Source organism: Chiloscyllium plagiosum, chromosome 2 (assembly GCF_004010195.1).
Source record: "Chiloscyllium plagiosum isolate BGI_BamShark_2017 chromosome 2, ASM401019v2, whole genome shotgun sequence".
Taxonomy (NCBI): domain Eukaryota; kingdom Metazoa; phylum Chordata; class Chondrichthyes; order Orectolobiformes; family Hemiscylliidae; genus Chiloscyllium; species Chiloscyllium plagiosum.
Window position 1 is genome coordinate 11,241,205 of NC_057711.1, and position 19,728 is coordinate 11,260,932.

The 19,728-nt window shown below is 41.3% G+C and overlaps 1 protein-coding gene across 2 annotated transcripts in view; it reads right to left on the minus strand.

Moving 5' to 3' along the window:
* Window positions 1-13,952: 13,952 nt before the first annotated feature.
* Window positions 13,953-19,728, minus strand: part of fam193a (family with sequence similarity 193 member A) — a 227,901-nt gene continuing 222,125 nt past the window's right edge. For both annotated transcript variants that reach the window (XM_043704036.1, XM_043704026.1), the window contains exon 22: window positions 13,953-16,042. In XM_043704036.1, the coding sequence (XP_043559971.1) occupies window positions 15,949-16,042 (94 nt within the window). In that variant the 3' untranslated portion in view covers window positions 13,953-15,948. The remainder of the gene's footprint in view (window positions 16,043-19,728) is intronic.

The window sequence follows — 19,728 nt, forward strand, 5'->3', positions numbered from 1 at the left end:
CATCTCTACTTCTAAAACCTTAATCATGGGAGGTGGGTTTCACAGTTGTCCAGCCCTAAATGCCCCAGCAAGGTGGTATATTTCCAAGTCAGGATGGTGAGCATCTTGAAAGAGAATTTGCTGATAGTTGTGATACCATGTATCTGCTGCCCGTGTTCTTCCATATGGTAGCAGCTTTGGGTTCGGTAGTTGCTAGGAGTATTAGATTAGATTACTTACAGTGTGGAAACAGGCCGTTCGGCCCAACAAGTCCACATCAACCCTCCGAAGAGCAATCCACCCAGACCCATTCCCCTACACCAAACACTACGGGCAATTTACCATGGCCAATTCACCTAACCTGCACATTTTTGGACTGTGGGAGGAAACTGGAGCACCCGGAAGAAACCCACGCAGACACAGGGAGAATGCGCAAACTCCACACAGATAGTTGCCTGAGGCGGAAATTGAACCCGGGTCTCTGGCGCTGTGAGGCAGCAGTGCTAACCACTGTGCCACCGTGCCGCCCGTGGTAGTAGTCATTTACATTAGGGATATTTAAGTAACGCTTTGATAGGCACATAGATGATAGTAAAATGTAGTGTCTGTAGATCATAGTTTGATCTCAGAGTAGGATAAAAGGTCGGCACATCAGCAAGGGCCGAAGGGCCAGTAGTGTGCTGTACTGTTCTATGTTTTTTTGTGTTCTATATAGGGAGGGTTACAATGGCACACAGTTGTTTCAGAAAGTTGGAGATAATGAGATCTGGAGGAAGAGACACAAATAGGAGGGGTTGCTAGGAATGTCAGAAGTAACAGAGACAGCAATGGTCTGATCTGGAGCAGACGACCCAGGTTTCGAGGGATCTGGGGATTGGACGTGGTTTCACTGGGAAAGAGGACCGTAGAGCCACAGGGTGTTTCAAAAATATGGAGAGCTATAGGGCCTACAGGAGTTCATGGAGATGGGGAGGTTGTGAGGGATGGACCAGTTTAAAGGCATAAGGATATTGGGAGGATGGAGTGTCTTACACAGCCAGAGAGTGCTTTAGGAGCAGATCACAGAGATAAAGTGGGTTGTATAAATTGAAAGAACAAACAGACATATGCAGGGTAGTGAGACCGAAGATGTTCATAGATATAGGAAGGCTAAAGTTCTGGAGTTTATTTGGATATGGAGGGTGTGGAGTCTGACAGATCTTCTGAGAGATAAGGACAGCAATATTGGTTGGAGACAATTTCACAGAAAAAAGGGAGCATTAGTAAGCCCCTGCAGTTTGGTCAAGGGAAGGGTTATGAGGAGGGTGACATTTACACATATTGGGATGTCAGAGCTGGAGAAGAATATGAAGATGAGTACATGGATGGAGAGACTGGAGGTGCTTACATTGACACGGTGTGTGCTAGCGACAGAAGGATGTTACACAGACAGTGGGTCTTGTAGGAACGGGATCAGGAGAGTAACAGGCATTGAAGTGAGTTCTACAGATCAGGAGTGCGACAGGGACCTGAGAGCATTGTAGGGTCTCCACAGATTGATCGTGTCTTTTGGACTGGAAGAAGTTACATAGATACAGAAACCTTAAAGCCAACATATGCGGTTTTCTTTTTCCTGAACAGAGCCTCAATATCTCTCATCAGCCACATTTCCCTAAACCTGCCAGCTTTTCCCTTCACCCTAACAGGGATATACTGGTCCTGGATTCTTGAGATCACACTTTTAAAAGCCTCCCATTTGTCAGTTGTTCCTTTTTATTCAAACTGACTCACCCAATCGATGGCAGTCATGATTTGGAGATGCTGGTGTTGGAGTGGGGTGGGCAAAGTTAAAAATCACACAGCACCACGTCCAGCAGGTTTATTTGGAAGCACCAGTTTTTGGAGCGTTGCTTCTTTATCGGTGGCTCACTGCAGGATTTATTGGCCAGTTATCATTGTGCATTTTGTAGATGGTGGGGACAGTCAGAAAACGGGCTGCTTTTTCCTGGCTTCAAGTGATGAACACTGTGGAAGGAGGACTGGGCATGGGTGGGAGATGGTAAAGCAGCACTGACACAGAGGCTGATCTGTACTCTCAAAGGTCACTGTAGACAGGAAATGAGAAAACCAATCCTCTAAAAGAGGAAGACAGCACAGATGCCTGCACTGATAGACTCAGAGTTCACACAACAACCCACACAAACTGTTCAGATAAAAACTGACAGCCTCCTCCTTTTGTCACAGCTTAATAAAACCCCATGGTGATATTTTAGGGAATTAGTGAAGCCACAGCAGATGATTCTAGTGTATACACACAAACGCCCACCCCCTTCTTTTCCAGTGATGGACCTTTATTGTCTGTGCTCATTGCCTTTTGTATTTGAGATGATATCATAACCAGTAACTGAACTGAGTGAGGGAGACTGTCGATTTTCACCTTGGTATTTCATTGTCCTCAAGTGGACAAAAGAAACACTACTTCAGTTGGGGACAGGGTGGGGAACATTGGTAAAGATCAAAAGTAGCCAACAGAATGAACTTCAGAGGCAAGGGGGTCTGAGGATTACATATTGTGCCGTAAGGAGGCCTATGTTCAGAATCCAATCATTTCCTTTTACCTCTATCAGCTTTGGCTTAGTGGGCTGCAGACAAGGCTTAGTGTTCAAGTTGCGCTCCAAGGATCTAGCACAAACATGGAATCTGATACCCAATCCATTTCTGCACTGTCAGAGGTGCCATCTTTCAGATGAGAAATTAAACCAAGGTCCAATTGGTTTGTTTGGTTCGACAAAGCATCCTACTGAAATTATTTTGAAGAACAGGGATTAATGTCTGTGCCCATTTTCACCTCAAATCAAAATGACAAAAAACATTATTAACTATCACAGTGCTATTCTGGGAGTTTGTTGAGTCCAAATTAGGAGTGATGGGTGAATGGGTTTTTGTGCAGATTAAGATATGGGCAGCAGTGAACACGAGATACTGCAAATGCTCTAGGCTCCAACAATATTCCAGCACAGATACAACATACTTGACAATGTGGAAAACTATCTACGTCCTTACATTTTTTTGTCGATTTTTAAAGAAAATGAATAGAAACAATACAACCTTACTCAGGAAACAGTACCTTACAATGTCCCAGTCATCATCTCTAGATATGACCTGTTCAACCAGTCGTCAAACCCAGAAGAGGTGGTGGAACTGTGGTATATAATTAGGAAGGAGTTGCCTTGGGAGCCATCAAGATTAATTCCAGGATACCAAGAAGTTTCATGGCATCCAGGTACCATCCTCCATTGGCTGATGAATCAGTGCTCCCCAATGTTAAGCAACATTTGGAGGAGTGGCATGTTGTTCCCTTAAGGTAGCAAGGTCACAGAATATACTGGGTGGAGAATTTCAATGTCCACCACCAAGCATGGCTTGGCAGAAGCATCACTAAGCTGGTAGAATCCTAAAGAATATAGTTGCGAGATGAGCTCTGTGATAGGTGGTGAGGTAATCAACGTGAGGGGAAAAAACATACTTGACCTTGTTCTCAGCAAGCTGCCTGTAGCAGATGTCTCCATCCATGACAATATTGATAAGAATGACACCATTCAGTTCTTGTGGAGATAAAGTCCTGCCTTCACGCTGATATTACCTTACACTGTGTTGTGTGACAGCATCACTGTGCTAAATGAGAGAGTTTGAACAGATCTAGCAACTCCAGACTGGGCAGCCATGCAATCTAAATCCTGCCACATCAATCATGAATGATCTTGGACAGTTAAACAACTCACTGGAGGAGGCAGGTCCACAAAAATGCCCAACCACAATGATGGGGAGCACAGGACATCATTGCAAAAGGCAAGGCAGAAGTGGTGAGTAGATGATCCATCTTGGACTCTGATCCAGAGGTCTCCAGTATCAGATGTCAGATTTCAGCCAATTCAATTCACTCCATGCAATATCAAGAAATGGTTGGAGACACTGGATTACTGCAAAGGTTGTGGGCCTGTTGACATTCCGGCAACTGTACTGAAGACATGGGCTCCAGAACTTGTCATATTCCTTGCCAAGTTTTTGCAGTTCAGCGACAACACCGGTATCTATTCAACAATCTGGAAAACCAGCCATAAAGAAAAACAAAAGTACAAATCCAAGCTAACCCCATACTATTGATCATCAGTAAAGTGATGGAAGGTGTCGTCAAAAGTGCTCAGCAATAACCTAATCACTAGTGCCGGTTTGGGTTCTATCAGGGCCACTCAGCTCCTGACCTCATTATAACCTTGGGTCTGACATGGTCAAAAGAGCTGAATTCCAGCAGTGAGGCGAAAGTGACAGCTCTTGACAAGACTGCATTCAACCAAGTGTAACATCAAGGAATCCTAGTAAAACTGGAGACAAGAAGAATCAAAGGAATCTCATTGCTGGTTGGAGACACAACTAGCACAAAACAAGATGATTGTAGTTGCTGGAGTCAGTTCCTCAGCGTAGTGTCCTAGGCCCAACCATCTTAATAAATGACCTTCCCTCCATTGTAAGATCAAAAGTGAGGTTGTTTGTCAATGACTACACAATGTTCAGCACAATTCATGATTCTTCACAAAATGAAACAGTCCATGTCTACCTGCAGAAAGATCTGGATAATATTCAGGCTTGGGCTGAAAAATGGCAAGTAACATTCATATGACACAGATGCAAGGCAGTGATCATTTCCAATAAGAGTCAATCTAATCACCAACTCTTGACATTCAAAGGCATTACCATTACTAAAATCACACACTAATCATCCTGGGAGTTAGTACTGACCAGAAAGTCAACTGAACTATCCACATAAATTCAGGACAGAGGCTAGGAATCCTGTTGCAAAAAACTCACCTAAGTTCCCAAATCTTCTCCACCATCTAGATGCACAAGTAAGGTGTGTAATGGAATACTCTTTACTTGCTTGTGCAGTTCCAACAACACTCACGAAGATTGACACCATCTAAGACAAAGCAGCCCATTTGACTGGCACCATATCCACTCCCTCCACTACCAATGCTCAGTAGCAGCAGTGTGTATTAGCTACAAGATTCATCAAAGCTCTTCAGACAACACCTCAAACGCCATGGCCAGTTCCTTCCAGAAAGATGAAGGACAACAGATACATGGGAATTCCACCACTGCAAGTTCCCCTCCAAGCCGCACACCATCCTGACTTGGAAATATATTGTCATTCCTTCTGTGCCACTATGTCAAAATCCTGGAATTCCCTCCCTGATAGTATTGTGGGTCAACCTACAGCACATGTATTTCAGTGGTTCAAAGCGCCTGTTTGCTGCCACCTTTTCAAGGGCAACCAGGGATGAGCAATAAATGCTGGCCCAGCCAGAAACACCTACATTTGGTTCACCTTTGACTGGTGGGTGTGCATTGGACTAAAGGGTCTTTTTTGTGCTATAAATCGGAGTGAATAAAATTTTGAAATAAAGTCTTCATTCCAAAGTGCATGACTTAACACTTGTCTACATTAAACTCCATCCCCAAGTTAACACTTAGTTATGAGCAGGGGAAAATTGGATTGACTGGTCTTTCAAAGAACTGACACAGGCAAAATAAGCATAATGGTCTCGTATGTTGTATGATTGAGAGATATTTCAATACATGATGATTGCTATATCAATACTGTATAACCTAGCTAATAAATTATTGGGCAAGTCATTTTAAATTTGCATAGCATAACATAAAATGCATCCACATTACCTATGTGCCATCAGTGAATGCACACTGTTCAGGCAGGCAAAATACCTACAAAGAAATATTAAAACATATGCAATGTCATTCTTTAGACAAATCAATTAACACAATAGGAAGTTACTTAATTAACTCAGTATTGGCTAGGTCTGTGTGAAAGTTCAGACAAAAGGGTAAAGAGAGAACAGAAGGGAAAAAAAATCAGCAAGTTGGATTTTAAACGCACCTGGCATGAGCCCAGGATGTCTGTGTTTTATTGGTAAATAAATATTTCTGAAGTATAATCACTTGTAACATAAGTGATATTTTCACCTTTCTTTTTCCATATTTAACACTGCTTTAGTTACAAACTGAGCCAACAGAATCTGATGACATTTTTGGTTTAATCAGAAGAGTAGCTTACTTTCATTGACCACCTTGCTCTTGAATTAAGGGACCGAAGTGGGTAGATGGACTTAGTATATAGATGAACCATGACTGAACTGAATGACACAACAGGCCCAAGGGTCTGAGTGGTTTATTCCCATTCCTAAGCTATATTACACGTTTTGTTCTCTCCTCTGCTTTCCAGAGGAGAAATTCTGCTCAGTTAGACAGTCTTACCTACTTTTCCTTGGACCAGACCTTGAAAAGACAAGTTTAATAGATGTCTTTTCAAGATAGATGTCTTTTCAGATTTTGAAATGCATTTGATAGGGTAGCAAAAGATGTTTTCATTATCTGTGTGAACTTTAAAACTACAGGACATTAATTTAAGATAACTACTTACAAACAAATCCAATAAGGAATTCAGAGACACTTCTTTATCTCAACTGTGGCTAGAATGCAGCACTTGCACCAATGAGTAGTTGAGATGAATTATGTACTTAAGGGGAAACTGTATAAACATGAGGACGATAAAGGTGAAAATCAATAGAAAGTTATACTGATAGGGTTAAATGAATTCTGGGTGTGAGGAGTATGAAGTGTGGCATGTTTGCATGCTGGCTTTTCTATGTAACTATTGCAGTTTCAGCTGCAAGAAGGGACTCAGCTCAACCATAAATCTCCCACCCTTTACTCTGGTAGTGCAAATATAACATCCGATGAGATAACTTGCACTATCATATTTGTAAGTGACAATACACAAATCACTGAATTTTTTTTCTTAAACTCATTCACAGGATATGGCCAATGCAGGAGAGGACAGCATTTCAATAGAATTACATTACATTACAGTGTGGAAACAGGCCCTTCGGTCCAACAAGTCCACACCAACCCGCCGAAGCGCAACCCACCCATACCGCTACATTTACCCCTTACCTAACACTAGGGGCAATTTAGCATGGCCAATTCACCTGACCTGCACAGCTTTGGACTGTGGGAGGAAACCGGAGCACCCGGAGGAAACCCACGCAGACATGGAGAGAACGTGCAAACTCCACATAGTCAGTCGCCTGAGGCGGAAACTGAACCCGGGTCTCTGGCGCTGTGAGGCAGCAGTGCTAACCACTGTGCCACCGTGCCGCCCATTAGAATTAGAATCCCTAGAATGTGGAAGCAGGCCATTTGACTAGAGTCCACGCTAACTCTGAACAGTATCCTACCCAAACCATTCCCCCTACCCTATCCCTGTAATTCTGCATTCCCCATTGATAATCCACTTGTCTTGCACATCCCTGGACACTATGGGTCAACCTCTTTGGACCGTGGGAAGAAACTGGAGCAATTTAACAATCCCGAATTTCCCTTAGAAAGTGGTGAACTTCCTTCTTGAAAATAACTGATCTAGGACATTTCAGAGGGCAATTAAGAGTCGCCCACATTACTGGAGTCACACATAGGTCAGACTAAGGGGTGCTGATTATCCCCCAACAAACAAGATACTTTTTCACAACAACTCAGTAGTTTGATGCTCACTATAACTGATGCACTTCTTAGAAATTCCAGATTTTTCATTTGGTTAATTGAATTCAATAACCTGCACTGTGGGATGTGAACTCACACCTCTGATGCTAAGTCCAAGCCTCTGAATTACTAGTTCAGTAACATCTCCACAATGCTCATGTAAAGCCACTGTCGTGCATCCAGATGCTCTCTCATTAAAGAGAGAGACGACTGCTGGTGGTTTAACCTGAGGGTGTCCATGCCTCTAGGTGAGGGGAGATGACGAAAAGAGCCCTTCATGGTCACAGTTGATGTGGGAATTGAACCCAAGCTGTTAGTATCATTCTGCATCGCAAACCAGTTGTGCAGCCAACTGAGCTAACCAACAAATGCTAGCATATGTCCTGTAGGAAAGGGTAAGCCAGAGTGCAATCATGGTAAACTGTGAGGCAACATTCACAGGTAACGTTTAGTGTCACAAGACATTGAATTGACAGTTCTTGGAAGTAAAATTAGTTGCAACGTATCTGTTGTCTGTGAACCAAGTACTGAGTGACTTTAAGAAATAACACTGCACAAGTGAACGCTCTCAACTCCTTTAATTTTTGAAGCCATTTAATCTGTGATAGATATAAAACTGCCCTCCTCCTGTCATGACTTGGACTGATTGCAGGTGTGGGGTTCCCCAGGGCACTGCTCAACCTCAGGTAATCTTTCTTTGTGAACCTTGAGAGCAAGTTTCAAAAGACTGTTCAACCATAGGGAAGAAGAATGCAAGGGTTGACTGGATGGTGATGGAGTAGTCGAATCCAATTCTACCTTACCATCAACACAGTATCCATACTAACTGTTAGGCAGAGAATTATAATTTCACCTTATTTTTAATTCATAAATTCCAGACTCCCTTTCATAAATATAGCTGTGATCCGTACAAATAGCAATAACTTGCCTTTATGTAGCTTATTTAACATAGTAAAGCTATTTTGATCAATTAGGCCAATGGATGTAGCTTTGCTCGCTGAGTTGGAAGGTTCGTTTTCGAAAACGAACCTTCCAGCTCAGCGAGCAAACTACATCCAGAACCCCAACCTGAGCTAAAAATCTTCTCAAAACTCGCTAATTAGGTCAATCAGCTGAGGAGGTGCAGATGAAGTTTAATTTAGAAAAATGAGAGGCATTTTGGTAAAACAAACAAGGGCAGGACTTATACAGTTAATGGTAGGGCCCTAGGTAGTGTTGGAAAACAGAAACCTAAGGGTTCAGATGCATAGTCCTTTGAGATTTGTGACACTGGTAGTCCAAGTGGTTAAGGCAGCATTTAGCATGTTTGCCTTTATTGTTTAGTTGCTGAGGCCTCTTCTGGAGTACTATATGCAGTTCTGGTCACCCTATTATAGGAAGGATATTATCAAACTGAAGAAGATTCAGAAAGATTTACCAGGAATGCTTATACAGTTAATGGTAGGGCCCTAGGTAGTGTTGGAAAACAGAAACCTAAGGGTTCAGATGCATAGTCCTTTGAGATTTGTGACACTGGTAGTCCAAGTGGTTAAGGCAGCATTTAGCATGTTTGCCTTTATTGTTTAGTTGCTGAGGCCTCTTCTGGAGTACTATATGCAGTTCTGGTCACCCTATTATAGGAAGGATATTATCAAACTGAAGAAAGTTCAGAAAGATTTACCAGGAATGTTGGCAGGAGTGCAGTTATAAAAATAGACTGGATAGGCTGGGACTTTTTTCCCTGAGCATAGGAGGTTGAGGTGTGACCGTACAGATGTTTATAAAATTGTGCAAGTCATAGGTAACGTGAATAGCAAAAGTCTTTTCCCCAAGGTGGGGGGGGGGGGGGGGTGGGGGGAGTTCAAAACTAGGGAATTTATTTTGAAGGTGGGAGGAGAAAGATTTAAAAAGAATATGCGGGGCAACTTTTGTTTGATACAGAGTGCGGTTAGTATGTGGAATGAACTGCCAAAGGATGCAGGTACACTTACAACATTTAAAGGACATTTGGATAAGTTCATGAATAGGAAAGATTTGGAGGGATATGGGCCAGGGGCAGGCAGATGGGACCGGTTTGGGAACATGGTCGGCTTCAACTGGTTGAACTGATGGGTCTGTTTCCATGTTGTATCACTCTATGACCCAAAGCACTTCACAGGAAGGTCAACAAGCAAAGGCTTATCAATGCATAATGTGAAGAAATGAGGAGGAAAGGTGGCCAACAGCTCAGTTAAATAGGTTCTTAAAGAATGTCTTCAGCAAAGTTGACAAAGTGAAGACGTTTAGGGAAATAATTCCAGAGGTTTTAAACTGCAACAAAACTTGATGGCATGAGTTAAAATGCCTTGTGCCAAATTGTAGAGAACCTTTGTGGGACCACTTTTGGAGTGCTGTTCAACAGAATGAATTCTGAGGAAGTGGGACTTCACTTTGAGGAAAGACTGAGGAATCAAAGCCTGTCTTTTCTGGGGCTTAGAAGAATGGGAAGAGATCTCATTGAAACATCAAAATTATTAATGATAACCCACTCATTCCAGGTATCTATTTAGCACACTGCCTCCATCACAAATACATCCCTCCTTAAACAAGGAGACCAAAACTATGCACAGTAGTCAAAATGGTTTGGCAACGCCCTGTATAACTGAAATATAACATTCGTAATGTTCAATTCCTCTTGTAATTATGTATTCCATTAGACGACTTGACAATGCTTTATGGCTCATGCACTAGAACAGCTAAGTCCCTTTGCACCTCAGAATTCCGTAGTTGCTCTGTTAAAGTAAAATTCTACCTTTGCATTTTTCCTTCCGAAGTGAAGGAATTAACCTTTGCCCACTCACCCAACCCATTTATATCTGCGCGCAAACTCATGCCCTCTTCACAATGTAACTTCCTATCTTTCTTGGTTTCATGTACAATTTCTTTTTAAACCACATCTTCTTAACCCTCATCCAAGTCACTGAAATAAACTGTAAACATTTGAGGCCCTGGTACAGACACCTGCGTGATCCCACGAATCGCATTCTGCCCAAAGACCATTTATGCATACTCTGTTATCTGCCAGCCAATCTTCTATGCACATTGATATGTTATCCCTTACATTGTGAACCTTTTTTTTTTGCAATAACCTTTGATGAAGCAACTTCTTAAATGACTTCTGGTAATCTAAGAAAAAGATTTTATCCTTTTCAGCACGTTACTCCTTCAAAGTCACCAAAGAAATTGGTTAAACATAATTTCCTCTTCATAAGATCATGTTGACTCTTTAATACCTTGAGTTTTCCAAATTTATGACTATAATCTCTTTAATGAATAATTTTAACACTTTCTCCATGACAAACCTCAAACTGACTTATGATTTCTTTTTTCTGTCTTCCTCCCTTCTCAATGCAGATGGATTTATCACCTCTTAACTTACACTATCCTCCAATATTCAAGTAAATATTATTTCTTAATATTGGAAAAATTGTAACTTGCACAAGAATACTGTTTATTTCAACGATCTTAAACTACTCATGTCAGATTAAATTTTGACACAAGATAAAAAACTAAATTGTATGCATTATCAGGACAGTCCCACAGACAGAGACAACATCGTCCCTCAACATCTCAGATTTCTTGGTTGATCTCTAATAAATTAACTGAGAATGCACACCCATAAGAACAAGAATTGGCCATTCAGCTCATGAGCCTGTTCCACCGTCGAACTGGATCCTGCCTGATCTCTATCGTAATTCAATCTACCTAGCTGTCCTCCCCTCAGATTTATTGTCGCTCAAGTTTGAAATTCTCAAATTCATGTTAATTCTCTTAAAATTCTGAGCAACATACCCCCATACTTGAGTTAACATGATTATTTAATTTGCTAGTTACAACCTAAAGGACCAAACATAGATATCTAACATGTTTACTGGGTTGTTCAGTGATCACTAATTAAGAAACCTGGTTATTGATATTGCTGTCTCTATCTCAAACTTCCTATAGCCTCTGAATATCTTTTCTTCTCTCATACACCTCCAATTTCCATGGGTCTGACACTGATAGCCCTAAGTTCGGGAATTCCATCTTAAACCTCTCTGCTTCAGTGAATTGCTCCTTCAAATTTACCACTGCTTTGAAGTTTTTGGCCATCTGCCTTAATTCTATGACTATGCCAAATTCAGCCTGGGAGTGTTTCTATGAAGAACCTTGTTACAGTTATATTAAACAGAATTGCACTTACCATCCTGTTGTGACATACTGTAGCACTAACATCTCAAAGGCAGTAAACAGTAATACAAACGTGACTCTTGGATTATCATGACATAAATCATCCTCACACACTTCAACACTGGTTTTGGAAGAAGCAAAATTAAAATACAAACCCATGTCCTACCTGTTGGCAGCTGATTTTAGAATCGGGTGTTGGTCTGTTCCGTAGGTTACACACACAGTTCATTCACCAATGAGTGAGCCAACGAAATCAAGGATATCCAAATGCTTAGCAGCACTCAGCCAATATTTAACTCTCCTTTACCACATACCCTTATGTGGGCAATCAGATCAGTCCAAAGTTATCAACTTGTTCTACAGAAACAGAAGTACGGCTAAATTCATAAACAATGCTCTGGCCATCCCACTGTTACACTGCAAAAACACTGATACATTGAGCAATATGCAATAGGATGCAAAACGTGATGTGACATGATATAAGAAACAAAATCAATGGCTCGGGCTTTCATTTGCAGAAGGAGGCAAGAGAAATTACAGGCCAGAGGGCTTCAGGCAACAGATCAAATGTGTGAAAATGAAGATGCACAGGAAAGAAGGGAAGTGATCATGGAAAGTGACTGAAGCAGAAAAGACCAATATATGATAGGCTTTGAACAAGGTAGATGGATGAGAATGGCCTTCTCGAGTGTAAGAACTGACAGCACCAAGGCCATTCACCCTATCGCACTGTTGGCAACTCTGAAACACAAACATTTATCTGTACGTGCCTCTGCCCAGCACACTTTTCTCTTTTTTTCCGGAACAATTATCGAAACATTATTAATGTATACATATCAGATTCAGCTTTCTTCAAAGATTGACTGGGTAAAATGTATCCGAACATGTTGCATTTCAACTTGTTCCTTTGTCAATAATTTTCAACGTAGGCCCACTTGTGACTGAATCACCACCACCGAAATAGCTTTTCCTTCAAATTAATTTTCATAACCTCCCATCATTTTGGGACACTTTAAGGGTATGGTTTTCTTGTCAAATTTCAAGATCCTCATCCCTGGAATCACTTCAGTGAGAATTTTCTACCCTCCATGGCCTTGATATGCTTCCTGAGACAGCGAATCTAAAGCTCGGCACTATTTCAAACGTGGCCTTAAAATGAATGGTTTCAGCATTACCTTTTTACTTCTGTCCTCCATGCTTCTACACAACTTTATGTGCTATGAACCATGGCTCAGAGAATAAATATACAGACACATAAATGAGCAAAAGTAGACCATTTGAGCTTGCTCCCACATTCAATAAAATCACAAATAATCTAATTAATCCATGCTCCTGCCTTCCTCAGAGAACCTTTCACCCCACTGAAAGTAGTATTCTCACCTCAGAATCCAATGACTGTACTTTCAAGTTCAACTGCAGAGGCGCGTGGATGTAATTTAGGTTCAGTTCACTGGATTAATTGGGGGAGGGCTGCACTGTTGGAGATACAGACAATATTTAAAGAGAACACATCATTTTATGGGTGTATGTAGAAGACACCACTGAACTATTTAGAAGATGGGATGGCACGGTGGCTCAGTGGTTAGCACTGCTGCCTCACAGCACCAGGGTCCCAGGTTCGATTCCAACCTCAGGCGACTGCCTGTGTGGAGTTTGCGTGGGTTTCCTCCGGGTGTTCCGGTTTCCTCCCACAGTCCAAAGATGTGCAGGTCAGGTAAATTGGCCATGCTAAATTGCCCATAGTGTTAGGTACTTTAGTCAGAGGGAAATGGGTCTGGTTACTCTTCGGATGATCAGTGTGGATTTGTTGGGCCAAAAGATCTGATTCCACACTGTAGGGAATCTAATCTAATCAAATCAAATCATCTGGGAGCTCTTAGCAGTGCCTAGCCAAGAAATATCACTGAACTGACATCAATAAAATTAGAATGATATTGTAACATTGCTGTTTGCCCAAGCTTGCTACATGGAGACTTTTTGCCACATTTTCTACAACACAATACTGATAATTCATTGAAGCCTCATACTGGCCGTAAAGCACTCGTGACATCGAGGCTGATAAATGCAATAGAAGTGCAAGTCTTTTGATCAATTAATTATTCCACTTTTAAAAGTTGGTCTATCTCAAGACCCAGATTCTTGAAGTTTGCTGAAAAGAGACATGCTGCTGAAGTATTGTGTCTGGCACTCATTAGGACAATGCAAGAATGCTAAATTTAATCAATCAATCACAACAACTTATACGACCAGAGCAGAGTTGGCAAGTTGATTTGGATTGGGTAGTCAATGCCTTGAAGAAAACGAGGAAATACAAGCTCCCAAGGTCCCTGTTAATTCAAAAAAAGGCTTAAAGCTTGAACATAGTCATTCCTCCGGATACAGGAGGGTTCCGTTCCTGAGAACCCCTGTCAATGATGGAATTTGTAATTTGGAGCTCATTTAAAAATAAGTTTAAAATTGCAGACATAATTTTTGCCTACAATTGTTGATTTTTATTGATTTAATTTTTGGCACATATAGGCAAATCCACAATTTGAGAGTTTGCGGATACAGAGGATCTACTGTATTCCTTTAGCTTGTACAGAACAGATCCCTGTGAATGAAAGTATATCACTTCCAGCAAATGTAAATGCACCACTTTGCAAACTTAATTATCTTTAATTGTTCATTTGTGCAGCTATTAGAACACAGAATTGTTCAAATGCCTAATCACACACAATTGTAGATGTTTTGGTTTGGGTTTTGCATGTGAGAGCTGGTTGAGCCCTGTCTGCATTCTGTTCAATATGAACATACTGTTAGATTTGATCAGCCATTTGTGACACATACAACCCATGTACCTGGCAGTGCATGATACTCAAATCTATGCATGCTCAATCGTGTGGTTTTCAGGACATCCTTTTAGACAAAAGGCAGCATCCTTCTAGTGGAAAATACCACTTGCATAGCCATTACACGACAGCTGCAAGAATCAGCTTTCTTAATCTATTTTCACAAAGTTGAGACATACTTTGCAGGCCCTGGCAAACCAGGGCTCTTTTCTCCAACAGCAGAAATTGCTGTGATTCCATAAGCCTTAGCACACTTTGTTTGTCTTGAGTGAAGAATGAAATGTTTTGCAACATGCCTTTCTTTTCAGCAATATTCAGATTCTTTCCTACCAACTTTCAACTCAAAATGCCTTTTATAGTGTTTCTGTTTACTATACATGTCCCCTCTTCAGTCTTCATCCTACGTACATTCGAAAGAAATGCAAAGCTATAAAAAGACATTTTTAGATTGAGAAAAATGCAAGTCAGACGTTCACCTTTCTGCCATACTACTGTATTCCATCTTTCAAAAAGAAAGACATGATTTTTTAATATTACTTAACAATATGTTAAAAAAGTAGCCAGTTTAGGCTTCAGTGTTAATACAATTATACACTCTATAACAGGTCGATAGTGTGAGCATTGTTCTTTTGAATTCATTCTGCAAGTATTCTTACACAAGCTGGCTACAAGTCAGAAATCAAACACAATATAGCGTAACCTTGTACACTTTAAACAGTGAATTTGTGAAGGAGTACTGGAGGCAACTGGGATTTCACTGCCCAGTTCAGTATGAGCATTCCCATCATTCAATTCATCTCGTTAAGGGAATGCTGGAGCAATGACGAATAAAAATTGATGAAGTCCATTCCCTTGTCAGTAGTTGGATTGTATGTACAGTGCTGAATGCAAGACGTGAATAAAAAGTCACGGCGGATTGATGCAAAGGAGGGAACAAACAGATTGACCTTCACCCAAGCACATGCTTGGGCAGACACTAGGGAAGAAGAGTCAGAGACAGAAGATTGTTTGAGTTCCAACCCGAACAGGTTATGACTACTTTTGAACAAGTCCCACTCACAGACTACAAACACACAAGCAAACAAAAGAATAAATCAGGTAAGGAGTATGTGGAGCGACATCTAGCCAACTCTTTCTCCAAACACTGTAAGGAAGTTTCTAGGGCCAAGGCGCCCTGCACCTATCCCAGTGCAGAACCACACACAGCAGTGGGGAGATGGGATGGTGAGGGCAGAAGGATGAAGGGCAGAAAAAGGCAAGGCAGTTCCAGAACAACCTGGTTAGCTCTCAGCGCAGCAGAGTACTGTATATTCGGGTGAGAATATTCAGTGGAGTCACAAGTTGGGAACTCTTAATCTGATCAGTGAGCAGCAAACGTGGTTTTCTTCAGGCTGAAGTTAGACCAGTTGATGGAGAGTCTCTGTCTGTTTTGCCGGGCTGAATCTAAGCAGAATCTGTGAAGGTAAAGGAGAAGATAATGAGTTTTAAAATAAAAAGTGCATTGGAAATGCTCAGCAAGTCTGACAGCATCCATGGAGAGGGAAACAGGGTTAACACTGGATGTTGATAATCTTCCGTAGAAGAATGCAATGAGCCCAAGGCAAGCCAAGAGACATTGATGAACAGCTCGTTAAGTAAATAGAAGTCATGAGAATGGCTTGCTGTGACTCAACCACCTGAAAACCTGATCAGCCTCCACATCTTTCAATGTTGCTTTCATTCTCTCAACTCTTAGTTGAGCTAACAATCAGGAACAACCATCATATTTTACCTTCTCTAATCTGTGGAATAATGGTTTAATATGAGTCCCAACCACGAGTGCCGACAGGTCATTCAATAAGGGAAATGTGGACCTCACCGACAAGCCCAAACTTATCCCTGATTTCATCTTTCCATGTGGAATGTGGGTCAATTATCAGGAATGTGCCCAACAGCCAATTGCTGCTCCAGGACCAGGGATAATGATGGCTTTCTAGAGCAGTGTGTTAAGGAACCAACCTTACTTGGTGTGGACTACATTATGACTCCAAGCCTACAGCAATGAGCCATAGCTGCCACCTGGGTAATTAAAAATAATAGGCAATAAATGCTGTGATTGCTAGTGATACCCACAAACCACGAATGACTTTTAAAACAGGACAAAATTGGTTAGTTCCTAAGAATTAGTACAGATGCAATGGCCAAAATGGTCTCCTGCACTTCCTTGATTCCAAACGACTTGCCCAAACCATCGCCCAATTCAAGTGCATTAAGTCCTTGCTGATATACAGTCGTTGTGGAACTGTCTCATTATAACTGTTCATCTACTGGCTAACCTTTAGGTGCAAACCAATCCAGCGAGCCATGGCAATAGTCAAGCCCATGGGATAGTTGGAAACCGGAGTTGTTCATTGGAGTCAGGGGACAGAAATTAGTCCGGGAACCCAGATCACTCGCACCCCTCCTGTTTTTAAATTTTTTTTTTGTTTAACCTATTTTCCTTATCAACCTGTTTAGAAATACTATTAAGCAGCTCTGGAGCAGTTGGGACTTGAACCCAGGGCTCCTGATTCAGAGGTGGAGATACGACCACTGCACTACAAGACAGCTTATTTTTCTCCTTCTAATGAACCTGTTCAGAAATGCTACTAATTACCATTGGAGCAAGTGGGACTTGAACCCAGGCCTCAAAGGTAGGAACACGATCGCTGTGCCACAACAGCTCCCTACCACTCTTCCTTTCTTTATTATTAACCAATTATAAACTAATCAACCTGGTCAGAAATGTTATGACATACCTCAGGAGCAGGTAGGACGTGAAACTGGATCTCCCAGTCCAGGAGGTAGGGTCACTTCCACTGGGCCCCCTAACACTCTTACTTTCTTTTAAAGAAACAATGATTTCCTTCTTTATTAAACCTATTTTATTTCTAACCAACATGTTCAGAGATGTTATTACACACCTCTGAAACAGGTAGGACAAGAACCCAGCCCAGGGGTAGGGGTGGCAGCGCTGGAACCCACTGTTCCTTTTTCCTGGGTCGTCTTGAACCACCAACCTTTTAGTTAGCAAACGTTGACTTTACTGCTCCTCGGATGCTGCCTGAACTACTGTGCTCTTCCAGCACCACTAATCCAGAATTTTAGTTAACAGTTGGACGTGGTGACCCATTGCGCCACAGATAGGGCCATCACTACTCCTGTAACTTCCCTACTCAAACCAAAGTGAGCAGTGGTTTCCTACCTCACCCACCTGGGAACACTTAAATCAAAGTGCCTTAACAAGTTGAGCCCCAGCTTTGCTTGTGATAGTCAAAAGGTCAGTATGAACTCCCATCTGCAACAAAAACTTTCTAAATTACATACTAAACTGAATTGCCTGGAACACATTTAAAACCTGAGTTAACTAAGCAACTGAAAAGGGTAATTTGCAGATCCACGAAGAGAAAGCAGGACAGTGAGATTAAAATAAAACAAAGAACTGTGGAGGCTGGAGTTCTGAAACAAAAACAAAAATTGTTGAATAAACTCAGTAAATCTGGCAGCAAGCCTGATGGAACAAAACAGAGTCCAGTGACTTCTTCAGAGCTGAAAGACTAGCTGAGTTTCTCTTGCAGAGAACTGAAATGAACAAGTCCTTCTGTGCTATGAAATGTTTTCAAATGTAGTCAGTGCTAACTAACATTAAAAGTGGCTATTTACTTATGCTTGCTCCTGCATTCAGTGACCTTATGATGTGAACTAGTAATGTCTACCGCTGTTTCTCATTGAAATGAAAGGAGCACTTACGATTCAATAATCAGTAACTTTTTGACATTAATTTTATTAACGTATGGTTTGAAGATATTGCTGCAAGTCCAGCATTTATTGCTGATCTTATATCGTCCTCAAAAAGGTAATGAGCCCATTTCTTGAACTGTTGCAGACCATGCAGTGTGGATATATCTGCAATGCTGTTAGATAGGGATTTAACAGCAATGAAGCAACGTCAGTTAATGACTGCCTAAAAGGTCTAAGAAAATCTAAGTGGTGGGAACAATAATTGAAATGCACCCCACCTCATTAATAACGAAGTGGCTAACTATAAATTCAAAATCTCTGTGCACAAGAAACAAGAGTAGGCCATATAGCTCTTTGAGCCTGCTCCGTCATTGGATATCCTTGGTAATCTTTCAACACGGGACAATACAGGAACAGGAGGAGGCCGTTCAGCCTCTCGATCCTGTTCTGCCATTCAATGAGATAATGGTCCATTTGTGACTCAACACCATGCACCCTCCTATATCCCTTAGTACCATTACTTAACAAAAAAAAATTTAAAATTAACAATTGATTTAGCATCCACTGCCATTTGTGGAAGAGAGCTCCAAACTATCACCCTTTGTGTGTAGAAGTGCTTCCCAACATCTCTCCTGAATGGTCTGGCCCTGATTTTCAGGCTATGCCCCTTAGTTCTGGAATCCTCAACCAGTGGAAATAGTTTATCTACCCTTACTATCTTGAAGACTTCAGTCAGATCACTCCATAACCTTCTAAATTCTCTAGGAAACAGGCCTTATTTGCACAATCTTTGCTTGTAACTTAAAGCCTGAAGTCTAGGTATCAATCTTGTACTCCCTTAAGGCCTATATATCTTTCCTAAGGTGCAGTCCCAAGATCTGCATTCAGGGTACGCCAAGAAAGATTGAACCATTTTGCAAAACTGCAGCATAACTTTTTGAATCCTTAAAGCCAAGTCCTTTAGATAAAAAAAGTCAACATTCCATTAGCTTCCTTGATTATTTTCATCCCCTTGCTAATCAAAAATCTATTATCCTGTTTTTAAAATATTTTAAAATTATGCAACCATTGCTTTTTGAGGAAGGGAGTTCCAAAGACGCACAACCCTCAGACAGTGAAAAAAAAAGTTTCCTCATCTCAGTTTTTATTTTTAAACTCTGACCCCTGATCATTTTTAAACTCTGACAGTTCGAGATAACAGGAAACATCCTTTCAATACCAACTGAAAGCTTTCCAATTGGTCGAGTTAAGTTGCCACTCTTGCTAAAATGGCAAGTTGCAGAAATCAGGCTCACATTTAACACAACACATTGTTGAAACACAAAGTGCCATCCTACAGAACTGTAGACTAGTTACAGAACAGGTAGAGGTCATTCGGTCC